The sequence below is a fragment of the Zonotrichia leucophrys genome, chromosome 21 (assembly GCF_028769735.1).
Source record: "Zonotrichia leucophrys gambelii isolate GWCS_2022_RI chromosome 21, RI_Zleu_2.0, whole genome shotgun sequence".
NCBI lineage: Eukaryota > Metazoa > Chordata > Aves > Passeriformes > Passerellidae > Zonotrichia > Zonotrichia leucophrys.
In genome coordinates, this window is record NC_088190.1 from 8,206,996 (window position 1) to 8,231,430 (window position 24,435).

The following is a 24,435-nucleotide window of genomic DNA, read 5'->3' on the forward strand; positions in this document are numbered from 1 at the left end:
TGCACGCACCGGCAGGGGGCGCGCGCGGGCACGGCCTGCCCCATCGCGGGGCTCGCCCGGGCAGCGCCCAAACTCCCTATAAGGTTTTTTTTAATAAGTGTTTGTTTGTTTGTTTGTTTTTTGTTGTTTATTTGTGGCTTTTTAGTTTTGGTGGTGGTAGTGGTTTTTTTGTTTGGTTTGTCGTTTTGTTTGGGTTTTTTTTTTTTTTTTTTTTGTCTTTTCTCCCTGGACCCGAGGCTGACATAAGAAGGGCCAAAGACACACAATTCCTCCTGCTGGGACACTCTTCGTGGCTGAGAGCAGTGGGCACTTATGGCAGGTTCAATCCCCCTAACCACCCACATCGTTCAGGAGCAAGAGGCTAGAAAGAAAATCTCCAGGCATGGCTACTTTCAGAAGCAAAGTAAAAATCTGGCCTGAAACTAAAAACTCCAGGCTAATTCAAATTTTAAAAGCTGGGAAGAGCTGCAAGTACCAGTGCTGGCAGCCTCAAGTTACCAAACACTGGCTCTGAGAATCACCTGGAATGGGTCAAACCCTCAGAGCATCTTTGTGGTGGACCTCTTAAATGAGCCCTGGTTCATCTGCATGGCTAAAAACAAAACAAAACCCACTCTGCCCAATGTAATGGTGTCAGAAGCACATCTGTGCCTTCTGCAAATATTGGACATCACTGGGGATTTTGGAAAGAGCCATTCCTTCTGAATATGCTCATTGCTGCCCTGCGCACTCACAAAAGAGCAAAGGAAGAGGAATCTTTTCAAAAGAATTTTCAAGATGAAATCATGAATAGGTATCAGTGTCTCACTGTCTCTTCCAGATGAATTTCAATGAAATCCCTGCCCTGTCAAGCACAAAGGCACCAGCTGGGTAGAGGCTGAGCCAAGTGGATGAGATCAAGAAGCCGGAGAGACCCTGGAGTCTCCTACAGGGTACCATCTCATCATTCCACCAGAAATGCATCCTCCCCACAAGCATCACAGGAGGCTCCACCTCAATCAGCTTCATCCTTGTCTGTGTTCCAGATTATGTGTTGCTTTGGCTTTAGAGAACCTTCCAGTATTTCTGATGATGCCTCAGTTCTTTGGCTTTAATTAGATCCCAACAATGCATAAGCAATATTGAGGGAATGGTTCCACCTTTCCATCAACACCTCCCTGCACCAGCCTCATTCCCCACTCCCCACAGTGCCAAGAACACTGAGCATCACTATGGGCTCATCACCTCCACGTCCTGTCTCTTAGGCCCTCCTTTGTCTTTTCATACAAAGCCATAGTGGTTTTGCTTTTTGGGAACAAATCCACGAGAAAGACTTGACAGTGCCTAGAGCAACTGCAGAACAGGGGTGAGCTGTGGGGTGTGGAGGGCCTGCGGTGTCTGCTGGACACACAGGACATCCCACCAAAGGCTACAGAGGCCCACAGCCACCACCCCCCATCCTCTTTTGCACGCCATGGTACAGATATTAATGATGGAAACAGATAAGACTGGGGCAGGAATCCCCACTTCTCAGAGGAGCATAAATCAGCACACATGAAGATCTGGTGTTGCTATAATTAGCAACACACAAAGTCCATGCAGTAATTAACTTTCTCCCTTCCAAGTCAAGATATAATAGCATGCAGTAAAATCAAACTCAAGGCAATGAAACAAGCAGAGAAAAACCCTGTCAAATTTGGCACCTGTAACTTGATAAGGAATTAATTATAGCCTGGTCTAATACTACTACTACTAATAATAATAAAAAATTGCTGTTAATATGCCCTTGTGCTCTAAGTGAGGAAAGATATTGAGAAAAATGTCCCATATTGGATCCAAGGAACAGGTTTCTGTCAAACAGAGGCTCTGCCATTGTGGGACGTAGGTGAGCTACTGCACTGGACACAGCTAGAAGAAAATCTGGGACAAAAAAAATCCTGGGCTGCTAGGGAGCTGCCCCAAACCTCCCAATCCTCTGTAACACCAGCAGGAAACAGCTCTTCCCATGAGGAACTGTCACTGCCAGCAGCCTTGAGCATCTCCCAGTGTGTGGGGATGAGGACAGAGGGACACTTGAGGTGCGGCTGTGTCCTGCAAAGGGGGAATAAACTCCAGCAGTGACAAAACACAGTGACAGTGCTGGTCCCCAAGGGTCTCGTTTTTGCAGATGCCCTCACAGCTGGGCTCCACCAAGAAGCACCAACTCCACCCATAGCCAGCCCAGACCCGAAGGTCAGAATTCAGCTCCTACAAGTAGACACCAACCCTCCCATGTTGCCCATGGAGATGGCAAGGTGGTTGTGTACATGTAATGCCTAGAGCAGCATATAAGGTCATCTTGTAATGTCAGGAAAGTGAGCAAGTCATGGAAGAATCCAACCAGATCTAATGTTACATACCAGGATCCAACCTGGACATCCTCTCTGTCAATAAATTACAACTTTGGCTCCTCACAGATAAGCAGGCAACTTCCTGAAGAAGCCCCGTGTGGCTGAGCAGAGAAAGGATATCTCCTCAGCAGCTCTGATCTTTACTTCTCCTTGGTTTTCCTAGGTGGAAAAAACATGCTGGAAGTGTCCTACCAGCTCCACGTGCCACTAAGTCCTCCTAACAAAGCTAAAGGTATTTTTGCCACACAGGAAAAACACCGGGCCTGTCTTGGTGGTACATGTGAGATAACAGTTGATTTATTTTACTCTCCCCACTGCTCTGGCATAAAGTCATCCAGTATCCTGCCTCTACCTGGCAGCTCATGCACTCACATCCAAGGGGGAGTGCATGAGAATGTGTGTTGCAGACATCTTTTTATGAAAATCCTTTTCTTAGGATTTTTTCCCACTGAGAAGCTACAGCAACAAAATGTAAACAACAGTTATCTGCAGCTGTGGAATGCATCAGGTGTGTCTGTGATTGGCCCATCTTGAATGTTTATAATTAATGGCCAACCACAGACCAGTTAGCTTGGACTCTCTGTCTGAGTCACAAACTTTTGTTATTCATTCCTTTCTATTCTTAGCTTAGCTAGCCTTCTGAGATGAAACTTCCTTCTATTCTTTAGTATAGTTATAATATAATATATATATATGATAAAATAATTAATCAAGCCTTCTGAAATATAGAGTCAGATCTAAGTCTTTTCCCTCATCCTGAAAACCCCTGTGAACACGGTCACAGATGTCAAAAACACATCATCTGAAGAGCACCTGAAGCCTGCATTGTACTTTTGAGAATGCTCTTTCCAGAGAAAAGAGCTTCAGGTCACCCTATGTTCCCAGCTCAGGGATTCAGACCAGCTAGGACAGAGACCAGAAGACTCATCACAACAGACCCTTTGCACAGGCTTTTGACTACTCTTCCCAAGCCACAGAGCTCTTTAAACATGTGGATTTTAACAAGGGGGAAAATCCAGCCCTGAGATCATTACCTGACGCACTCACAGTGAGGTACACCAGAGCCAGGCAGATAGGGGATATTATTTTACAGCATTAGCACATCTACCCCAAGCATTTCTGCTTTTTGCTCCAAGCACTCTTGGAACTGACAACTCCTGGTACAGGTCAATAAAGTAAATTATTGGCATAGGTCAATAAAGTAAATTATTCAATTACTATAAAATCCAGTAAGACTGAATGCAGAATTAGTCTCCTTAAAGCACAAAAACAATCAGCATTTTTGTTTCTTGGTCTCTTTCCACCTCGCCTTTGGCAGCATACAGGCACTGTGTCCCCTCACTCAGGGACTCTGCTCAGGGGATCCTGTGGGGTCACTTGTGTGACTTGGTCAGGCCCTGGAAGTTGGGCTCCATGCACAGGGGCAGTGCTGCCTGCTGGTTCAGCAGCTTCTCCAGGACAGTTATTTCAGCATCTCGTCTCTCTATGTCCTCAAACGGAGTCCAGGACATGTCATGCTGGAGCTTATAGGCACCAAGAAATTCATGGGGAGTGGTACCCCATTCCTGGTGGAGAAAAGAGAGATTCCATCAGTGTTCAGTTTCCCTTGGAGGTGGGCTGTGCTGTCCTTAAGCCCTACTACCTTTGAAGCAGTCCCAGCTACACAACCATACCATTTCCTAACCTAAAAATAAGCTCAGCTACCCCAAGTCCAAGATCAGGCTGAGCTCCAGCACTACTGACAGAGGAAGGCTTGTGGACACAAGATCTCCCTGAGCTGCCCTGAAGCCTTCACCCTGCATGTAAGAATATGGGTAGTCTGGAAGGAGGAGGTCTCTAAGACCATCACCTCAGCTGCAGGCAAACTCAGTTCCTGGGCTGAAGTACCTAAGAGACTGTCCTACCAGGCAGCCACACCAGCCAGCGAAGGCTCAGGGCACATTGGCAGTTCTTTACTCCCAGACAAAGAACCACAGGTACCAAAAGACAAAATTCAGATCCATGCTCCAAAGGGCTTCTTGCCATTCTCCATCAAGAGCCAGAGAACTCTGTAAGATGGCTCTGGCTCCAGCAGACTAACCCAGAGCAAGGGCAAACACCAAACCTGAGTAGGAACAAACAAATGCCCCCATCCAGCTGGTGCTTTTGCCTGAGCTTCATATGTTCCCAAGCACCAAAACCACTACTTTTTTCCCCTCCCTGCTTCTTCATGGCCTGTAACCACCCACCTTAGGAGACAGAATGGAGAAATACCGCTGCCCACTCTCCCGCCTGTACATGTAGTAAACGTTTCCTGGCTTCTTCACAATGTTGCAGGCTACGTGGTTCAGATCAGCATCCCTGTTAGCTTCATCTAAGACCTGGAATAACAAAACATCTTTACACTTGAAATAAAATGACAACATGCCATTGCCTCTCAGCCATAGCCCAAGACACATCACTCAACCTATGGGTCACAAGGCCTTGATCTCCCTGCCAACAGGAAGGAGACGTTTTCCAGAGATAAAGTTTTTTCTAATTCTTCCCTGTCAGTAGGACTTCAGAGAACCTCTCCACAGAGGTGGAGATACCTCTGCATCTCACCCCAGATTCATCTCTATACTTGATGCCACCACATGTTGGGCTTATTCCTCATCTCCACATACAGCTGCTGGACTGGGGCCTTGTCTTGGTTTGAAAAGACAGGTGTCTGCTAAGGAAGGCAGGAGCCTCTCTTGAAATGGAAAATGTAAACCTCCTCCCTCCAAACTGTTATAGTTTTGAAATTAAGGGGGCTCTGAGGCAAAGATATGGGAGTAGGAATAACAGTTCTTTATTAAGAAAACAAAAATGCAGCAATACAAAACAACACTGACAGAGTCAGAAATATGACCTCACACCCTGTTGGTCAGGCTGTTGGTAGCAACTGATTAAATAATAGCTGCAGTCCTCCTGCAGTGCCAGCTGTGGTTCTGTTGAAGCAGTGATCCTGTAGAAGGGTGGAGCTTTCCTCTGAAGGTCCAGGGGTGATGTAAATGGGCCTGCTATTTCCCTGGGAATCCAGTGGAAAAGAAAGCTGCTCCTCTGGGAATCAAGTGGGAAAAGGCTGACTGTGGTGTTCCAAATCTCAGTTATATTCAGGTAGAAATGCTTGGCTCCTCCCCCTGGGCAGAGCATCTCCCAGTGGGACGATGATAACTTTATCAGTCATGCAGTGACACTCAATGGCCATTGGCAGAAGATATCTCCCGGGAAGGAGGATGGGTCATGGCAGAGATAAGGAAAATTGCCCCACCTGGTTTTAACAGGTGGCCCAAATAACAGAAGATAAGTGCCCCACCTCTAACAGATGGTAATAGAATACACACCCGCAGCCACAACCTGCATTTGCAACCAAAGACAGGCCTTCCTGCTGTGCCAAGGGAAGGGGCAACAAACAAAGGAGAATTCATCTCCCCAGTTCCACCACCCAACTGCTCCAGCTCCACCAGTTAATGATTACATGATGCAATGGCCTCAATGGTAGTGGGCCAGTTGCAATGACTGGCAGATCCTTCCTCACTCTGGCTTCTGATTTTACTATGAAGAATGGAAAGCTAGACTGATGAACACAGCCCAGCATTGCTGTGTACTCCTGGGACCACCCACTCCAGCAAACCCATCCAGATAAACATAAAACCAAGCTCACCACTAGATAGAAAACTCATCTTTCCTAGTAGGGAGGCCTGAGAACCAACCACTAGAATTATCACCCTTTAAGCTGGCGGGAGGCAGAAGCAGCAAGGAGAAACACCCCTCCAGGGTTAGGGTGAGAAGTACCTCACTCCCATAAGCCTTTGCAGGCACATGTTAATATCTTAAGTTCCATTGGTTCATACAGTTGCTCCACCCCAGTTCAGTCCCTATTCACCATATTTGTATGTTCCCTAGAAAGTTCTTCCCTCTCCTGATCCCCATTGGTCTCAGTTTGATTCAGTGTTCCACCCCTGTTATCCTATTGGTTCCCCTGGTTGGCTGCCCCTCCTCTGCACCAATTTCACTTGTTCCCATCGGACCTTAGCCCTCAGAGCCACCCCTTTTTCACCATATAAAACTCTGTGCCCTCAGTCCAAGTTTGTTCTTGTCCCTGGATTCCCCTTCAGACTCCACAGACTGTCCCTGGATTTCCATACAAAGACCTGTCCTTTGCCTCTGGTGCCAGCTCTCACAGCGAGCGTGCTCCAGGCCCTGAAAGCGCTAGTCGCTCACAGAGGAATCCACTGAAGTGCACCACTTTACCCCAGGGCCTCCGATCCAGCTAGGGCCACGTCGTCACTTCATCAGATCCTTCCAAGAGCATAGTGCACACACAAATCACCAGTTCCAAAACTAGAGTAATCTCTTTCTCTCCTGATACCCGCGAGCTGTTTTGGACCACCTGCCCTTGCCCCCCTACTTTATTCATAAAGTCCTTCCTGGTTTGGTGAGGACACAGAGAAAGCACAAAAATCAACCCCCCACTATCCCCCATTGACACTGGACAATAGATCTCCTTATTTTTCCACTAAATCTTTGCTCAGCTCCCAGCCCCAATTCACATGTAGGCCACAGCCCTTCCCAAATGCCCAGCAGCGGCAGCAAATGCTCATCTCCCAAGGCAATGAGCCTTCTGCCCGTCCTTACTCACCTTCCGCGCCTGCTCCTGCAGGTGCCGGATCTGCTCAGCGATGACTGTCAGTTTGCTGCAGGCATTTGCTCGGACAAAGTCATTGGCCTGGGAGAGAAAATTGGGCAGGTCCGAACAGGAAGAACGACAGCCCTCTGGCTGTGCTGAGCCAGCTGTGGTCAAGCTCAAGGCATCCACAGAGTTGGGGGGTGCAGGAGCTGTCCTGGCACCCCTGGGCAGGAGCAAGGACCAGGAGCTGTCTGGATAAGCTGAGGGGCAGTGAGAGGGAGCAGCAGGACATACTGGGAGGCAACAGCTTGGACTGGGAGGTAGTGGGCTACACAGGGAGCAGGCAGCAGGACATACACTGAGCTTTAAGGTGAACTGAGAAGCTCTGAGGAACATCACCAGAGATCAGTAGGACGTACTACGAGGCACTGGAGGAATAGTGTAACATACTGGAGTGCACTGGGAGGACCAGTAGAACATATCAGGAAAACCTGGGGAGGACTGAGAGGCAGGATGGACCGAGAATCACTGAAGCAGTCATAGAACATATCAGGGGTGCTAGGATGGACTGGCAGTATGGTAGTGGGAGGCATCTGTACGTGCTGCTGTGAACTATATATAGGGGGACATACTGGGAGGCAGCAGGGCATACTGGAATGGGACTTCAGTGGGATGCTCTGAGTCACTGCGGGGCAGCAAGGCACAGTGGGAAGCACTGAAGTGCAATAAGAGGTTCTGGAGACACCAACAACGTGGGAACTCGGGAAGATACTGGCGGGGCACTGCGACATACTGGGAGGGGACAGTGGGAGATTGTGGGAATCAGCACAGGACACACCAGGAGGCCGCCGGGGTCACCGGAAAGCAGCGGGACGTGCTGGGAGGCACCAAGGCCGCCGCCGCCTGAGAAGGCCCCGGAGACGTCCGGGAAGCAGCGGACAGCGAGTTCAGCCCTGCTCCCGCAGCCCCGTCGCTGGGACCCGGCCCTCACCTGCTGCACCTGCTGGGCCAGGGCCACTAGGTCACCGGGGTCCCCGACGCGGCCGGCGCGGCCTGCGCTGCCCTCGACCAGGGCCAGCCCGGGGCCGGGACCCGGGCCCGGCCCGGGGCCGGGGCCGGGGCCGTCATGCCCAGGCTCCGAGCCGCCCTCCGCCATGGACAGCCACGACCCACCGCTTCCGCCCGGTGGAGGGGCTTCCGCTGAGGCGTCAGCACGCACGGTGAGGGGCGCGACCATGGCGGGGCTCTGCTGGCGCTGATTGGCCGGCGGCGGGGAGGAGGGGGCGGAGTTAGTATCGCTCCAGTGCCCGGGCTGGCTGGTGCCGCGGTTCGGCCGGCGTTCGGACATGGCGCTGTCGCCGCTGCTTCTGCTGCTGCCGCTGCTGATGGTGCTGCTGGCGCGGGCGGCCACTCCACCGGAACCGGTCCTGGTCCCGGTCCCGACCCTAGCACCGGGCGACCCGCCGTTGCCCGCCCAGTCCCCGGACGCGCTGTTCGCCGCCGGTGCTGAGGCGTACGCGCGGGGGGACTGGCCCACCGTAGTGCTGCAGATGGAGCGGGCGCTGCGGGCGCGGGCCGCCGTGCGCTCCCGTCTGATGCGGTGCCGCCTGCGCTGCGCCAACGCCACAGCGGGGCCGGCGGAGGCGACCGAGTCCCAGCCCGACCCGGTGCTCCGGGACTTGTGGTTCTTTCGTGCGCTGCTTCGCCGCGCCGCCTGCCTGCGGGGCTGCGGGCCCGCTGCGCCCTCCCGATACCGCCTGGGCGAGGAGCTGGACCGGGAGTTCAGCCGGCGCAGCCCCTACAACTACCTCCAGGTCGCCTATTTCAAGGTGCGGCACCGGCGGCGGGGAAGGAAAGGGAAAGGGGGAAGGGAAGGAAAGGGGGTGTCCCGCTACGACCGGTTTTGGGACGGACGGGATGCACGGAGGATCCCGGAATCAGGCGGGAGGATGGATGGGTGGGACCGGGTGAACCGGCCGGTGGCGATCCCGGTCCCGGGCCGCCGGGAGGGTTCAGTGTCTGCCCCGGAGGAGTGAGGTTGCCGCCCGGCAGTCTCGGCCTTGCCCCCCCGCCTTCGCGCCCCCCCACCAGTGCCACGTCGGAGCTCGCCGGAGCCGCCCCCGTCACCGCCCTCCGCCCCGGCTGCCGGGATGCCCCGGGGACGGGTGTCCGCTCCGCTCTGCACGGGATCCGCGCTCTCTCACCCTCGTCCCACCCAGATGAACCGGCCAGCGCAGGCGGCGGCGGCCGCTCACACTTTCTTCGTGGCCAACCCTGGGCACCAGGAGATGAGGCAAAACCTGGAGTACTACCAGGCCATGGTGGGAGTCCACGAGGATGACTTCACTGACCTGGAGGCCAAACCCCACCTGGTGAGAACCTCCCTTCCCAAAGTCCCTGTCCGCTGTGCAACCCAGGGCAATCACACCACAGCTGCTAGCTCAGAGAGCTCGTGAGGTGCCATTGAGGTGGGGATGAGATGACCCATCACAGGGGGGTGAAGCACTGAGATCCCCTCGTTTCTCATCCTTCCGCAGAGCGAATTTCAGCTGGGCATCCGGTTTTACACAGAGGAGCAGCCAGCTGCTGCCATCCTGCACCTGGAGAAGGCGCTGGAGGAGTATTTTGTGGCAGACGCTGAATGCCGCGCTCTCTGCGAGGGACCGTATGACTATGAGGGTTACAACTACCTTGAGTACAATGCAGACCTTTTCCAGGCCATTACAGGTGGGAGCCATGCCTTCTGTGTCCTGTCACAAGAGTTGAGTACAATTCTCAGGAGGTTGGTCCACAAAGACCTGGGGTGGGGGTAGAGGGTCCCTGAAGAGTGGAAACCCCATCCTAGCTTTCACTAGGGAAGGTGTGGCTAGTAAATGGCAGGAGGTGTTTACCTCCACTTAGCACTGGGACTGATGCCCAGGAATTCTCCTAATTCCAGAGGAACATGGAAAGACAGAAGAGAGACCAGTAGAGGGTCACCAGGATGTGATGGGAGGCTGATGATGGCTAGTCTGTCCTGAGAGAGCACCACAACTCCACACTGGTCAACTCTGAGGTGGACGACCCCCATCCCTGAGGGTTTTCCACTACCAAAAAGCTTGCAACAACCCCAGTATGAGCAGGAGATTGAATACCCCTCAGGGTCCTGCCCATCAGCCCATGGGTGACTGTGAGCATGGTGTTTTTCTCTTCCAGATCACTCCATGCAAGTGCTAAGCTGCAAGCAGGGCTGTGTCACAGAGCTGGCCTCCCAGCCTGGCCAGGAGAAGCCTCTGGAGGATTTCCTGCCCTCGCACTTCAACTATCTGCAGTTTGCCTACTACAACAGTAAGCAGCTCCTCACCTCATCCTCTGTGGTTGTCAGCACTCGTCATTTTGCCTGAAATCATAGATCCTTAGAGTGGTTTGGTGGATCATTGACCTTCAAAGATAATCTCATCGGTATAACTGAAGATGAAGGGACATCTAGCACTGGTCACTCAGATCTCCCAGAGCCCCATCCAACGCAGTCTCTAACACTCTGGGCAGTCTGTGCCAGGGCCTCACCACTCTAATGAGAGTGGTGAAGCCCTGGCACAGACTGCCCAGACTAAAATTCCTTCCTTATGGCCAACCTGATTCCTTCCCTGGCACACACTGCCCAGACATAAAATTCCTTCTTTATGGCCAACCTCATGCTGCCCTTCTTCAGTTTAAGACAGTTCCCCTTGTCCAGTCACTATAAACCTTATAAACTACAAAAGTTGTCTTCATCTCTCTTGTGGCCACTCTTGGTATGGGAAGGCCATCAAGATCTCTCAGGAGCCTTCTCATGTCCAGGTTCAACAAGCCAAATTCTCTCAGCCTTTCTTCACAGAGAGGCTCCAGTCCTCTGAGCGTTTTGGTGGCCTCCTCTGGACCCGCACTAATGAGTCCATATCCTTATGCTGGGCAACCCAGAGCTGGACACAGCACTGCAAGTGGCATGTCACCAGAGTGGAGCAGAGGGGCAGAATCCTTCCCTCACCTGTTGCCCGTGCTGCCAGGGATCAGCCTGGGGAGGGGGGGCTTCTGAGCTGCTAGTGCACATGGATGGGTCCTGTGCAGTTTTTCATCCACTATTATCTCCATATCCTTCTCCTCTGGGTGCTCTAATCCCATCCATCCCCCCATCTTCACTGATACTGCTGGAGAGCCTTCCACTAGGCCTTGTACTTCATGAGGTTCAACAGGCATGTTCCTCCTGCTTGAAACATTCTCCAGGAGATTAGATCACTCTGTGCTTGGCTGCAGCCCCTGTCCACGTTGCTTTATTACTGGGCAGCTTCACTTTTCAAGTGAAACAACAGCCGAGAGAAACATTTTTTTTTCCTCCTTGCCAGCTGTCCACCTCTTGCCTCAAATCACAGCAGCACACTCCCACTGCAGAAGAGTTACAACCCAGGAAAATACACCTGATTTGACTTCATTTTATTTCATATATACTCATTTATATATATGAAATATAAAATATTTTATACTTCTTTAGAAAAGTATAAGATGTTTCTGTGTGAATTTCTCCAAAAGGATAGGAAAAATATGAAGTCCAAGAGAACAGAAATCCTCAAGAAGCTGTGAGGGGACCTCATCAATGTTTGTCAGTATCTGCAGGGTAATGTGATCGGGCTCTGCTCTGTGGTGCTGAGCAATAGGACAAGAGCCAGAAACTCATGGCTAGAAAGTTCCATCTGGATATGAGGATGTTTGCAGCGACTGAGCACTGAAGAGATTGTCCAGAGAGGGTGTTACATCTCTCTCACTGGGGATATTCCAGGCAATCTGGACACAGTCCTGTGCTGTATGCTCTTGGGGGACCCTGCTTGAGCAGAGAGGTTGGGCCAGATGACCCACTGTGGTCCCTTCCAATCTGACTCATTCTGTGATTTTGTGATGCTGTGAAAGACCACATGAAAGTGGGGTAGGATGTTTCAGTGGCTGGAGACTGCAGGTTTGCCAGTAAATGGTTGGGTCTGGCTCCTCTAAATAGGCTTTGTCACGTTTTCCAAGTGAGAAAAGTACCCAAGCTGTACAAGTACCCCTGGTTTCTGCTGTGATGGTTTCTGGAGAGAGGAGAGTACCACAGAGTCTGAATTTTGCCTTTGTGGCAGCAGTTATCCTTGCCCCAGGGGATCTGCCCTACTTGTGACACAGTTTGGAACACAAGGACTATGTCTTTCATCTCTCCTCCATATCTGTCTTTGTTCTGCCTCCAGTGTCCTTGGACGTGCCATTAACAGCCCATTTCTCATTGCAGATGGGAATTATGAAAAAGCTATTGAATGCGCCAAGACCTATTTGCTCTTCTTCCCACATGACGAGGTGATGAACCAAAATTTGGCCTATTACACTGCTGTCCTGGGGGAAAACCTGGCCAGACCCATCCAGCCGCGAAAGGTGAGCAGTCAGAAGGACGAACGATTGCAGGGACATCTTCTCTTCTCACTGGGGACCTTTGCAGAAGCTGTAGGTTTTCTTCCGTACCAGATACCGAAGGTGGACAGGAATGGGTGGATTTAAGGTCAGACAACCTGGAAAGTAGCTGAAAAACATCACTGGCAAAATGTCTTAGGCCAAGTGAAGTTGGATGACGGGCACACATGGACACTTTCTTGATAGAGGGGGCTGTGAGAGGCAGGTGGACAATCTTTTTAGGAGGAAGTGAAATTGCTTAAAAAGGAGAGGATTTGGCTTCAAAATAGCCAAATCTGGATGGCCAGGTCCTGCCTGGGATGTGATAGGCATGGATGGGAGTATCTGCCCCACACCAGTTGGAGTAGGGGAAGGGAAACTGCTCCTAAAGAGCTTCCTGCAGAGGGGATACACATGTGCCTCTGCTCAACTGTCATCTCCCCAGGGCTTGTCCACAGGGAAGTTCAGACAGCATGGGGAATGCCACTTGCTGCCCAGCTGCCAGATGGAGCAGGAAACAAGGCTGCGGGTCTGGAGCAAGGACCACAGGAATGGTCTAAACCTGCATCTTCCTGCCCACATTCGAGGTTTTTCAGAATCTTCCTGCTCTATCTCACCCCATCCCTCTGCCCCTTGCCACAGGAGATCCAGGCATATTACCAGCAGAGTCTGATGGAGAAGGAGCTGCTCTTCTTCAGCTATGACGTCTTTGGCATCCCTTTTGTGGACCCGGTGGGTGATGTGAGACCAGGGTGATGCAGTGGCCAGATGGAATGCAGATGAGAGATCTGTGTCCTGGCCAGATCTTTGTCCAGCTCCTGATGTTGTTCTTCTGGTGGCAGGACACATGGACACCTGAAGAGGTGATACCAAAAAGACTGCGAGAGAAACAGAAGTGAGTGCTGTCCCCAGCCAAGCTCACCCAATGGGGGTCTGACAGGACAAACCTTTCTTCCAGTGTGGGCTTTGGGCCAAAGGACACGGCATAGAGCTCCTCCCAGGGGATGTTTTGATGCTGGGACTGGAAGAGGCTGCTGGAGGGCAGAGCTTTATTTCCCATCAGCCCATGGGATGATGGGCATGTGTAGGTCACCTCAAACGCCTCAGAGTGTGGGATGCATTGAGGTGACTCTCCAGTCTAGGTGCAAGCTTTGTTACAAGCACCTGAGACAGCTTGTCCTGCCCTTGTCTTAGTGGCCCTCATTTCTGGTGTGGGGACAGTGGGGTGGTGGTGCTGATGGCTGCCGCATGCCCAGGGTGGAGCGGGAGACTGCAGCACGCATCTCTGAGGAAATCGGCAACCTCATGAAGGAGATTGAGACACTGGTGGAGGAGAAGGCCAAAGAGTCTGCCGACATGAGCAAGTTCATCCGAGAAGGTGGAGAAGGCCAGGAGGGGAGGTGGGATGGAGACCTTTGTGACCCCTGCTGCTAGTTCACAGTCCCTCTACACAAGGGTGGCAGCAGGAGCAGGTGGAGGGACCACAGCTTCCCCCAGCCCTCCCAGAGCTGGTGGCATCTCTCCCCACATACACCAATCCCACTTGTGCCGCAGGCGGCCCTTTGGTGTACGAAGGAGCCAGTGTCACCATGAACTCCAAGGCCCTGAATGGCTCCCAGCGTGTCGTGGTGGATGGAGTCCTGTCTGCTGAGGAGTGCCGTGAACTGCAGAGACTCACTAACGTGAGTGCAAGAACAGGTAGAGAAGGCAGGGATGGATAGAGGATGCCATCTATCCATCAAGGGGTCCCATCCTGCAGCTCACACATCAGACCAGTAACACAAATCGGGTTTTACAGGCGGCTGCCTCGGCTGGAGATGGCTATCGGGGGAAGACCTCTCCTCACACTCCCAGCGAGACCTTCTATGGCGTGACTGTCCTCAAGGCCCTCAAGGTTGGGGTGGCTGTGTGGAGAAACAGGCTGTGGGGACAAGGTAGGGTAGTTTTGGGGGAGATGGTTGCCCATGCCCATGTGGGGCTGAGTCCCTGTCCTGTCTGTCCTCCACAGCTGGGGCAGGAGGGGAAGGTGCCCCTGCACAGTGCCTACTTGTACTACAACGTGACAGAGAAGGTGCGGCGCATGATTGCATCCTACTTCCGCCTGGAGGTCCCACTCCACTTCTCCTACTCCCACCTAGTGTGCCGCACAGCCATTGATGGTGAGTGTGGCCCAGAGGAAGAAGTCTTTTGTCTTTTCCTGTCTGGATCTCCTCTAACAGCTGGAGTGGTGTAGTCTTGGACCTTTCTTTGGAGACCTTGCTGCTCCCTAACCCACTCTTCTTCCCAGGAGGGTGTAGGAAGCTTGTCCCTAAGCCCAGTTTGGGAAGATGAGCAGCAGCTCTGCTGGTTGCCTCTAACAGGGCAGATGGCCTCATGCCATACAGGATTTCATCATTCTGAGGCATTTTGGGATGGGCGCTGAGAGAGGTTGTACCTGGAGGGCCATGGAAGTGCCATGGGACAAGTCAACAGTGTTTTATGCCACCCAAATGGCCTTGCACGATCCACGCTCCAGCAAGTGGAAGTGCTTTAGGCTAACGCATGACTTTCTTGTCATCTACAAGCACGGGATACTTGGGGATGGACCCTGTTCTTGCACAGAGGGCTCCTGACGTGCCCTGTTCTACCCTAGAGAAGCAAGAAGGCCGGAATGACAACAGCCATGAGGTGCATGTGGACAACTGCATTCTCAATGCTGAGGCACTGTTGTGCGTGAAGGAACCCCCAGCCTACACTTTCCGGGATTACAGGTACTGGTGGTGGCTGTCAGCTGCAGCTTCCCCACCTAAGGGTACCACAATTTGGTGGCACCTCAGTTGGGAGGAGCAAGGTAGGAAGTACACCAGACCTGGGCTTTCTTGCTTCTGGCTCTTGCCATCATGCTGGAGAGCTCTGGTGATGGTTACTTGTCACCTCCACTTGTCCCCTGCTCCCTTTAGTGCAATCCTCTACCTCAACGGGGACTTTGAAGGAGGAGCTTTCTACTTCACCGAGCTGGATGCCAAGACTGAGACCGTGAGTAGCTCAGTTCCAAGGATCCATGGGCAGCACCAAATCTAGCTCCTGCCTGTTGGCCCTGTGCCCTGGGAACATCCCCTGGGCCACTGCAAAAGATGAACTTGGGTTGAGGGGAACCAACTCACCCCTGAGTGGGGTCTCCTGGTCTCCCACCCTTGACAGGCAGAGGTCCAGCCACAGTGTGGCCGTGCTGTGGGCTTCTCCTCTGGCTCAGAGAACCCCCACGGGGTGAAAGCTGTGACCAAGGGTCAGCGCTGCGCTATTGCCCTCTGGTTCACCCTGGACCCTCGGCACAGTGAGCGGGTAAGCTCCCTCCCAGCAGTGCGTAGGGCTTTTGGCTGGGACAGTGGCTATGCATACCACTATGGGTCTGCCCACAGGAGCGTGTGCAGGCAGATGACCTGGTGAAGATGCTTTTCAGTGTGGAAGAGGGGGATTTGGAGCCAGAGAAGGAATCATCAGCTGCCATTGCAGTCGGGAAGGATGAGCTGTGACATCCTGCAGGGACCAGGACATCTCTGCTGGGACTAGTCATGTCAGCATTGTGGCTTCAAGCTGCATAGTCATAAGGGTAACATAGGGGATCCCCTCTGCCCCTGACCCAGTTGGAGTGGGGCTTTGGGGAATGCTGTGTACTACCCCTGCAGCATCCAGTATTCCCCTGTGGAGCTGACCTGGGGTGTGTGATGGAGGCTCAGGGGTGGGTGACATGGGGACAAGGGAGGGGTGCTCTGTTAGGGGTGGGGTCCTGGTGCCAATGGGTGCAGATGTGTGCCTTTCCTGAACTTGGGGGTATATAAGTGCCTTCTGCAGAAAATGGGTGAATAAAGGTATTTTTTTTCTAAGCTGTTGCTTTCCAGGTGGGGACTGAAGGCTGGTGTCACCCTTTGGCTGTTGTCAGTGTTGGGGTACAACCTTCCCTCCTGGCAAGCATCTACCCAGGAGTATTGTAGCCCTGTAAGCCTCACAAAGGTGTTTATGGGAGACAGGGTGTCCCAGGGGCAGTAGCAGCAATGCAATCTCTGGCTGAGCATCCCTGGACCTCGCTCCCATAGCGTGGGAAGGAACCCACCATTCCAGTGAGGAGGGAACTGTCCTTGAACAAGAAGGACATTGAGCACCCTGGCACTCCCGGACAGGGCATTGAATTGTTCCTGCAGATGTCTGGCCATTACCATAACCATCGCGGGAATGTGGGCAAAAAAATCCTGCCCCATGTGCAGCCACCCAGCACCCCTATTTCACTTGGAGGGCCATTCAGCATTGGGGTGGGCAAGGGGGGATCTGGAGGATGTTTTCTCCAGGATGAACATACAGTCCCAGTGTAGGCTGCCCACCGTCCCAGTGTCCACCCCCAGCTGCCTGAGTTCGTGAGCAGACTGCTGATGAGGCCATGGCAGTTAACGATTGCCAGGTCCTAGGGCTGCAATGGGCTTGGTGTCACCAGGGTGGTGACACATGTTCCCCACACCCCCGCAGGCATACACCACTGACAATGGCTTCTCTTGTTGGTGCCATGGTGGCATGGTGTGCCTGAATTCCCTCACTGAATGAACTGTTTCCCTGCTCCCTGCTGAATTCCTGGAGTGACCCCTGGGGCCTCTGGGGGCTCCCCGTCCACGGCAGGAGGTCAAGGATGGTAACTTCCCACTAACCCCCTCGCTCCTCCTGTCGGGGAGCCCCATTTTCGCATATCCCAACACTGTCGTTGAGTGGTTTCCATCTCTCTCAAGACCCAAATCTCTCTTGTAGGACCCAAATACCTTCCATGCCCCAAATCTTTACCCTAAGACCACATTCTTCCCTCTAGGATTCAAATCCCTTGTCTCCAACCCCAAATCACTCTCCTCAGATTCAAATCTCTCCCCTTCAGACCGAATGCTCTTCCCTGGGCCCCAGTGCCCCCCCCCTCCCTTAGGCCTCTAATGCCCACTTCCCGGTACCCAATTCCCCCTAAGCTCCAGGTAACCCACCCCCTTGGCCCCAACTCTCCGACTCGAGACTCAAAAATCCCCTCTGGGACTTAAATCTCCTCGCGCAAGACCCACGTCTCTCCCTTCACCTCAAATCCTCCCGACATTGCCCTCCTCCCCCCGCCCCGACCCGTATTCCCCCTCAGAGCCGCCCCTCGGGCCTTGTCCCTCCTCCCACGGCCGCTCTCCGTCCGCCGGGGCGGGCCCGGGCGCGGCGGCGGCGATGGGCGGCGGGGCGCGGGAGCTGGCCGGGTACCTGGCGGCCCTGGCCGGCTGGGTGGCGGGGCTGGCGGCGGCCGTGCTGCCGCAGTGGCGGCAGAGCTCGTACGCCGGGGACGCCATCATCACGGCCGTGGGGCTCCACGAGGGGCTGTGGATGAGTTGCGCCGCCCAGAGCACCGGGCAGGTGCAGTGCCGCCTGCACGACTCGCTGCTCTCTCTCGAAGGTGGGTACGGGGGCCCGGGGCCCCGTAGGATGAGCCCCGCTTCCTTTCCTGGATGCAGTCCCCGCTCCCCGTCTCTGCCTTGGTATGAGCTCCCCTGGGATCCTGAGATGCCCTTGCCCTTTTGTAAGTCTGAGTCCCGCTGTGGGTTTGACCCTCCCCCGTATGGCTCTGAGCCCTTCTCTGTGTTTGAACCCACCTGTATGAGTTTGAACACACATCCGGAACAGGTCTGTACCCTCTTCACGTCTGGATGCCTCCTTCCCCTATGCATCTGAGCTCCCCTGGCTCTTCCTGGAGCCTGAGTCACCTTCAGGTCCAAGTCCTTCTTGCCCCCACCCCTATTGTAGATCTGACCCCTCCCTCAGAAGGGTCTGAGTCCACTCATCCACTGAGCTGAGCCTTGATGTGGATCCAAGCTTCCCTCTCCATCTGTGAATCTTAGGCCCCCTCCCAGGACTGAGCCTCTCTTGGCCCTGTGGGTTTGAGCCCATTTGTGTGGCTGGGATGCTCCTGGCCGCAGCAGGTTTGAGCCCCAATGTGGGCATCACATTTAGATACCAACAGTGCCCCATGGGGACATCAAACACTCCCCCCGGCCCCTGCTCCATGACCGTGCATCACCCTTTTAGCATTTGGTGACTGTGGTGCTGCTCCTGGCAAGGTGTTTCCTAGCCCAGCACAGTCATGACCAGGATGAGGGTGGAAAGGAGGAAGGTCAGGGAAGGCATTTGGGAGCAGTGCCTTGAGCTGAGCTGAGGTCCCCATATCTACCAAGTGGGGAGGATATGACACAGGAGCTACACAGCAAGGACAGGGTTAAGGACAGATCCATCACCAGCATGGAACACAGTGACCTTGCTTCCAGTGCCCGGCTGTGGTCAAAGGCACCTGCTGGGAGCAGTTTTTCTTCCACCCTTGCAGTTCACATCCAGACATGCCGGGCTCTCATGGTCATTTCTCTCCTCCTGGGCTTCTTTGGCATCATCGTGAGCGTGGTGGGCATGAAATGCACTAAAGTTGGGGAGGAGGATCCTGTCACCAAAAGCCGCATAGCTGTTGCTGGAGGTGTTCTCTTCGTTCTCTCTGGTAAGGCAGCTCTAGCCTTCATACATCACTGGTGCAGGAATCCTCAAACACCTTTCAATGCTGATAGAGGAAGGGGAGCAGTTTGGTGAGGGCTGGATGTCACTGACAGCCAATGTTTGATGTCTAGTGGAACAACTAGGCAACCATCTCACTGCAGGGGCTTTGGACTAGGTGATCTTTAAAGGTCCTTCCAACCCAAAACATTCTGTGATTCCACGATTCTGTGCCCAGGTCTGTGCACACTGGCTGCCGTGTCGTTGTATGCCACACAGGTGACCTATGAGTTCTTCAGAGAGAGCACCATCCCCATACACACTAGGTAAGACCCTGGCTCAGGAGGTGCCCTTCTGAATCCTGTCTTGTCCCTGCACTTCCCATTGGACCTTTCCTTTCTGGTTTTGGTGAGGCACAGCATTGTGGGCCAGTGTGCCCCATGGGTGGGACCTCTGCCAGCCCTCGCTGCCACCTTGCAGATGTCGCTGATGCTAAAGCTTTAGCTGTTACCAGCTGGGACTGGGTAGTGGTGCACGTGTGGAATTTCAGCCCAGGGGAGGATTATAAGCTGGGGACATGTGGTAGCTGGATACAGCCAACAGGAAAGATGAGGATGGAGAGGGAAGAACTAAAATCTGCCTTGATCACCTCATCGGAGCTTCAAGCATCCTGTTGCCCATCTCAGTTTGCACCTGTGCCTCTCTGCCCCTCCCTGATGCGCCCTTACCCCTTTCATCACAGGTACGAATTCGGCTCTGCTCTCTTCGTGGGCTGGGGGGCCGCCAGCCTCTCCATGTTGGGGGGGTCCCTCCTGTGCTGCTCCTGCCCTGCCAAGGAGCACCGAGGACAGCAGTACCATCAGCAGTCACAGCCCTCCACAGCCCGCGAGTATGTCTGAGCCCTCGCCCTACGCTCCTGCTGCCCAGTGCCTCCCTTCCCTCCCAAAAAGAGGCAAGACCCTGGTGTTCCCACTCTGCCTGGACCCTGAATGTCCCGTGAGACCTTTCTCCTTCTTATCTTCCAGGTTTCAGCACCATTTTCAGTGCCAGCCTCTGAAGTAGAGGTTTTAAGTGTCACACCTGTCATATCCATCATTGCTGTGTTCTGCTCAGCTGGGCGGGGTGGTACCCCCAGCCCCACATCATGGCCACGCCATCTCTGTCTGTCACAGGGATTCTCTGGGGGTGGTGCAGGGAGGTGATGCCAGTGGCAAAGGGGCACAGAGCCAATTGGCCAATCCCACAGGGATTGTACCATGGCCACTCCTCTCTCACATCCTGGTTTCAGGAGTAAGTGGGGAGGAAAGCCAGAGTTTGGTTTTCCTTGGATGAGGTTTTTACTTCTAACAGCACCAGCCCAACTTGGGGTTCAAGCATCCCTACATCCCGTTCTTGGCAGAGGAATGCTTTTAGGATGCAGCATTGCCCTTCCTCATTGCTACTGGAAAGCAACAGTTTAAAATTATTATTAATTATTATTCAGTTTAAAATTATTATTAATTATTATTGATTCCTTCCTGGAGGCCAGTTGTTCCAGCTGAGCTCTGCCAGCCCAAACCTGCCTTGGACTCATTCCTGTCCAGGACCGGGCTGTGCCTTGTTAAACAATGAATGGGTTTCAGCAAATTAAAGCAGCAAAAAGAGGGTCTGAACATAAATTATTTGTTTTTGGTTACAGATGGACAGAGCCCTGAATTTTGGTGCCTCCCTGCTGGGTCCAAATCCCTCTTCCCCTGCCAAGATCCCCTAGAGCAGACAGTGAAGGTTCCAAATACAACCTGCTAATTGCCTCCACCACTTTGTACCTCTATTCTACTGCTACTAATTGTTTTGCAACTGCCAAAGCTCCAATTTCATCTGTAAATCCTCCAGATTCTCTGTACTCCATCCCTCCAGCCCTGCTGCAGTGTTGCGCCAACCAAGCCGCAGGGAAGAACACTGAAAATTATCCAAACAGCTTCATAATCTATTTTTTAATTTTATCTTTAAACCCAAATATGAAGAGAAAGATGATTTTTTAAAAATTTTGTGTTGCTCTATTTTATTTTGTTTATTTTATTTTGCTCTATTTTGTTTTATTCTACTTTTCTTGTTTTTATTTTCTTTCCTTCTGTTTTATTTCCTTTCCCTCTATTTGATGTTATGCCCATGCCCGGCTCTGGGTCCCTGGCTGTGCTGGAGGAGAAACAATGCTGTTTTTTCCCCAAGGGGGCGCGTGATTTCTCTTTCTCCCTGGCATTAACTGCCTTTATCTCTTTTAAGTTGCAGTCCCCCTGTAAAGCTGTCCTGCACACCTCATGGGAGAGCAGTGCTTCTAGGCTGGCATCATCCATCAGGTGCTGAACCCGGATTTTGGGGTTCGAAAAACAACAACCAAAGCCACTGCAGTCAGGATTGAAAAGGAATCTTATGCTTTAAAACAAACAAACAAAAACACCCCCCCCCAAAAAAAAAAAAACCAAAAAACACATACACACACTAAAAGGGCCTTTTCTTTTTATATTTCAGTGTAAATGAAATTTATATTAATAGAATAAAAAACATTCTTAACTTTCCCTTGGGATGCATGGCCTTGGATTTTTTTGTACTTAAAATTGTGACTTGGTGGTATTACAATATTTTAAATCATGGGCATCTTTCTGGAGCTGTCTCTTTGATCTCCCCTCACTCCCCATCTGGACCAGTCCCCTCCAGTGCTGGTTCAGAGCTACTTCTGCAGTGTGGCAGGAGCCTTTCCTCCATCCTCAACAGTTCTTGCCCTCCTGGCTAAATATATTGCATCTTTTGCCACGTATTGCTCTCAGAGGTGGGGATGTGTTCTTACAAATTTCTTCAGATTAAATCCTTGGGAATCCAGCTTGACCCCTCCACAAGTCTCTTCCCAAGGCTGAAATGCCACCAGCATCTTCCACTTATAGGCCCTCTTATGAACCCTCATAGCTGAAGTCTTCCTGTTTTCTCCCATTTGCCATTAATTCAGAGCTGACTTGTGCCTAATTGGGTATTTACTAATTTAAGCCAATTTTTATTCCACTATGTGGGACGTGGCCCCTGCTGTGCATGTTTTTCTTTAGAGGTCATGTTTTCCATCCAGGTTTTTGCATGGCTGCTGTGTCGTCTTAGCATCCTCGTCTTGCCTCCTGCATCTAGTTCAGAAATACATCCCATCCCACCTCAAACCCAGGGATTTGCTGTCCTTGGTGGCTGCTGCGACATCTCCAATAGTCACCTGAAGGCTTCCTGGGGATGGACACCCAGGCTGGAAGCACATCAGAGAGGGGGATCTGCCTTTGGTCACAGCACAGGCAGGCTGAAACAGTTCACCCCCTCCGACGCACTTAGTCATTAAACCAGTTGTTGGGAGTTGGGATTTCTTTTCCTTTTTCTTTTACTTACAGATTTTTCTTTTTCCCATAAATTGCTAGGAAACTAACTACTGGGGACTTATGGATACTTAGGGGTACTTAAGAAAGACAAAAGACTGTGTCTGAAGTCGGGAGAGGAGTGGAGCATCTGGGTATAGCTTTTTTCCTTCGGCGAGTTTCTCTCCGGGGGACGGAGATACCGCCGGAATGGGGGCAGGTAAAATAGACGGGGTTGGAGGCAGCTGGGTGCTCTCGCTCATTGGCATCAGAGGAGGACAGCCAGGCTCTCCCTTCCTGCAAGAGAGAATTCACCGGCACTGAGGGACCGATCGCCATCTGCTCGTGTGCCCTGGCAATCCTGAACCTCGCCTCGGCCCCGCTGCTCTGGCCCCGCTGTTTTTTCGGTTTCTCCACGCTGTGGCCGGCGCCGTCCCTGAGTTCCAGCTACCACTGTGGAACTCCTAATACATCTAGTCCACCACCCCCGGATTTTTTTTGCTCATTTCTGCCAGCTGTGACGGTAACTGCACCAAAGTGGAAAGTGCGAGCAGTCCAGAAGGCTTTTGCTGTGTCCCTGGTTCTGTTTGTTGTTAATGTTATTGTTTTGTTTGCCTTGTTATACATACTAGTAAAGAATTGTTATTCCTGTCCTCATATCTGCCTGAGAGCCCCTTGATTTCAAAATTATAATAATCCAGGGGTCGGGGGTTTACATTCTCCATTCCAAGAGAGGCTTCTGCCTTCCCTGGCAGACACCAGTCTTTCAAACAAACACACCAGATTAATGAGCAGTATTGAGGTTTTGGGTCATACCTCTTGCTTTCAGCCAAAGCCCTGTGAAATAACAGTCATTTTTTAAATAGGCAGAAATGAGGGAAAAGGGAAAATTACCCGCACACATAGGCATGCAGAAGGGCTTTTCTCACACATCTGAGACATGGTTGTTTGAATTTGGTGGTGATTTTAATAATTCTTATTCACTGTCCTGCCCCTACAGCATCTGCTGAGTCCTCTCTAGTTCTCTGAGATCATCCCATCTCAGAAAACATCTTTCTTTTTTTTCCCCTTCCAGCCACAGCAGGTTTTTTTTTAGTAAAATATTTGCTGAAGTTCAAGGTTTGAGTCTTGTCAGCACGTTTTTAACACATGTGACAAACCTCATCGTTTTGACAAACCAAAATTTTTTTGACAAACCCAAGATCTGATTTTCACTGTCATTAACCCGGGAAAGGAGCTTAATCATTTGACCACTGTTATGTGGAGTGGTGGGTGGGAGACAGACACACGACACAACACAGAGTCACGGGCAAAGAGCATTGAGCTGAATGTGCTGCCCTTTCTGTAGGGTGTTTGAATCTCCCAGCTTAGACAGCTGATGGGATGGGACCTCTCCCCCAGCTCTCTGGCCAGTGGTATATCTGCATCTAAACTTGAACAGGGTTGGCTGAGGTCTTTTCTAGAATGAGCCAGGTCAGACGAATTGGATTTGTTATGGCCAGGATTACCTTGTTCAGCTACAGACTAGCTGTGCTGTGACAGACTGCTCCTAGTTGTGCTCATCTACCTGCCTCTTTTCACCCCCAGAAAGGTTTCAGTTGGGGATTAACAAAGTGGATTTGTTTGATATATCATAAACTGAGTGTTTAGACAGAGCAGAAAATACAAATACACCTATTCTATAGGTGTTGCCAAGACCATGGAGGTACAGTTTTGTATCACTTGGGGTCACACAGTATTTCATGTGTCATAGATGTCCAAGAACCATTCTTGATCTGTAAAGGTTGGAAAATGAAGGTTCACAAACCCTTCTGAACATTTTTGGCCTTAATTCACTGCTGCATTCCAAAGCATTAGGCTTGCCATGTGCCAGAATTCTGGGAAAATAGAATAACTCAAAGCCCCAGGAATGTCACACATCAGGCACCTGGGTATCTCTGCAGGGCTGAAGGATTTGCCAAGATTGGTATTTTTCCAAAATGGCCACAGTAAAATGCTGCAGAGGATTACCTAGAGGAAAAAAAAAAAAAAAAAAAAAAAAGCAACAAAAAACCCAAACAAACAAACAAAAAAACCCACACAACAAAAGAAAGCAAAACCCACCCTAAAAACCCAAATGCACCTCAAC

The 24,435-nt window shown here is 51.9% G+C and overlaps 3 protein-coding genes across 7 annotated transcripts; 2 read left to right on the forward strand and 1 right to left on the reverse strand.

The window, feature by feature from the left end:
- Positions 1 to 2,637: 2,637 nt before the first annotated feature.
- On the reverse strand, positions 2,638 to 8,171 carry C21H1orf50 (chromosome 21 C1orf50 homolog). The gene is made up of 4 exons (XM_064730795.1): positions 7,994 to 8,171; positions 7,015 to 7,101; positions 4,598 to 4,729; positions 2,638 to 3,934 (listed from the first exon to the last, which is right to left on the reverse strand). The coding sequence occupies exons 1-4, from the start codon at positions 8,156 to 8,158 to the stop codon at positions 3,743 to 3,745; spliced, it is 576 nt and encodes a 191-aa protein (XP_064586865.1). The 5' UTR covers positions 8,159 to 8,171; the 3' UTR covers positions 2,638 to 3,742.
- Positions 8,172 to 8,299: 128 nt separating this feature from the next.
- P3H1 (prolyl 3-hydroxylase 1) lies at positions 8,300 to 16,919 on the forward strand. 2 transcript variants are annotated; one of them, XM_064730652.1, is made up of 15 exons: positions 8,300 to 8,831; positions 9,222 to 9,374; positions 9,540 to 9,729; positions 10,198 to 10,329; positions 12,275 to 12,414; positions 13,072 to 13,161; positions 13,272 to 13,324; positions 13,686 to 13,807; positions 13,984 to 14,111; positions 14,228 to 14,323; positions 14,438 to 14,588; positions 15,062 to 15,179; positions 15,369 to 15,444; positions 15,610 to 15,750; positions 15,828 to 16,919. In XM_064730652.1, exons 1-15 carry the CDS (start codon positions 8,349 to 8,351, stop codon positions 15,939 to 15,941), a joined length of 2,187 nt encoding a protein of 728 aa, XP_064586722.1. In that variant the 5' UTR covers positions 8,300 to 8,348; the 3' UTR covers positions 15,942 to 16,919. The 2 variants fall into 2 exon arrangements, 1 of the variants encoding a protein (XP_064586722.1); XR_010442588.1 differs by lacking the exons at positions 15,610 to 15,750; positions 15,828 to 16,919 and having other exon boundaries at positions 13,984 to 14,127; positions 15,369 to 15,390.
- Positions 16,920 to 17,629: 710 nt separating this feature from the next.
- Positions 17,630 to 22,957, forward strand: CLDN19 (claudin 19). 4 transcript variants are annotated; one of them, XM_064730723.1, is made up of 5 exons: positions 17,630 to 17,866; positions 18,788 to 18,952; positions 19,184 to 19,271; positions 19,688 to 19,834; positions 22,040 to 22,957. In XM_064730723.1, the coding sequence occupies exons 1-5, from the start codon at positions 17,644 to 17,646 to the stop codon at positions 22,176 to 22,178; spliced, it is 762 nt and encodes a 253-aa protein (XP_064586793.1). In that variant the 5' UTR covers positions 17,630 to 17,643; the 3' UTR covers positions 22,179 to 22,957. The 4 variants fall into 4 exon arrangements, with proteins under 4 accessions (XP_064586793.1, XP_064586794.1, XP_064586795.1 ...); XM_064730724.1 differs by lacking the exon at positions 22,040 to 22,957 and adding an exon at positions 19,971 to 21,500; XM_064730725.1 differs by lacking the exon at positions 22,040 to 22,957 and adding an exon at positions 20,624 to 21,500.
- The last annotated feature ends 1,478 nt before the right edge of the window (positions 22,958 to 24,435 follow it).

Excerpts from the sequence above, each read along its gene's own strand:
- C21H1orf50 (XM_064730795.1), bottom strand. The coding sequence starts at position 8,158 with ATGGCGGAGGGCGGCTCGGAGCCTGGGCATGACGGCCCCGGCCCCGGC. Across the intron at positions 7,102-7,993 it reads TGGCCCAGCAGGTGCAGCAG|GCCAATGACTTTGTCCGAGC; the intron begins GTGAGGGCCGGG and ends TTTCTCTCCCAG. Across the intron at positions 4,730-7,014 it reads TGCAGGAGCAGGCGCGGAAG|GTCTTAGATGAAGCTAACAG; the intron begins GTGAGTAAGGAC and ends TTGTTATTCCAG.
- P3H1 (XM_064730652.1), top strand. The coding sequence starts at position 8,349 with ATGGCGCTGTCGCCGCTGCTTCTGCTGCTGCCGCTGCTGATGGTGCTG. Across the intron at positions 14,589-15,061 it reads GTGCCGCACAGCCATTGATG|AGAAGCAAGAAGGCCGGAAT; the intron begins GTGAGTGTGGCC and ends GTTCTACCCTAG. Across the intron at positions 15,180-15,368 it reads TACACTTTCCGGGATTACAG|TGCAATCCTCTACCTCAACG; the intron begins GTACTGGTGGTG and ends TGCTCCCTTTAG.
- CLDN19 (XM_064730723.1), top strand. The coding sequence starts at position 17,644 with ATGGGCGGCGGGGCGCGGGAGCTGGCCGGGTACCTGGCGGCCCTGGCC. Across the intron at positions 17,867-18,787 it reads CTCGCTGCTCTCTCTCGAAG|TTCACATCCAGACATGCCGG; the intron begins GTGGGTACGGGG and ends CCACCCTTGCAG. Across the intron at positions 19,835-22,039 it reads CAGCCCTCCACAGCCCGCGA|GTTTTTGCATGGCTGCTGTG; the intron begins GTATGTCTGAGC and ends TTTTCCATCCAG.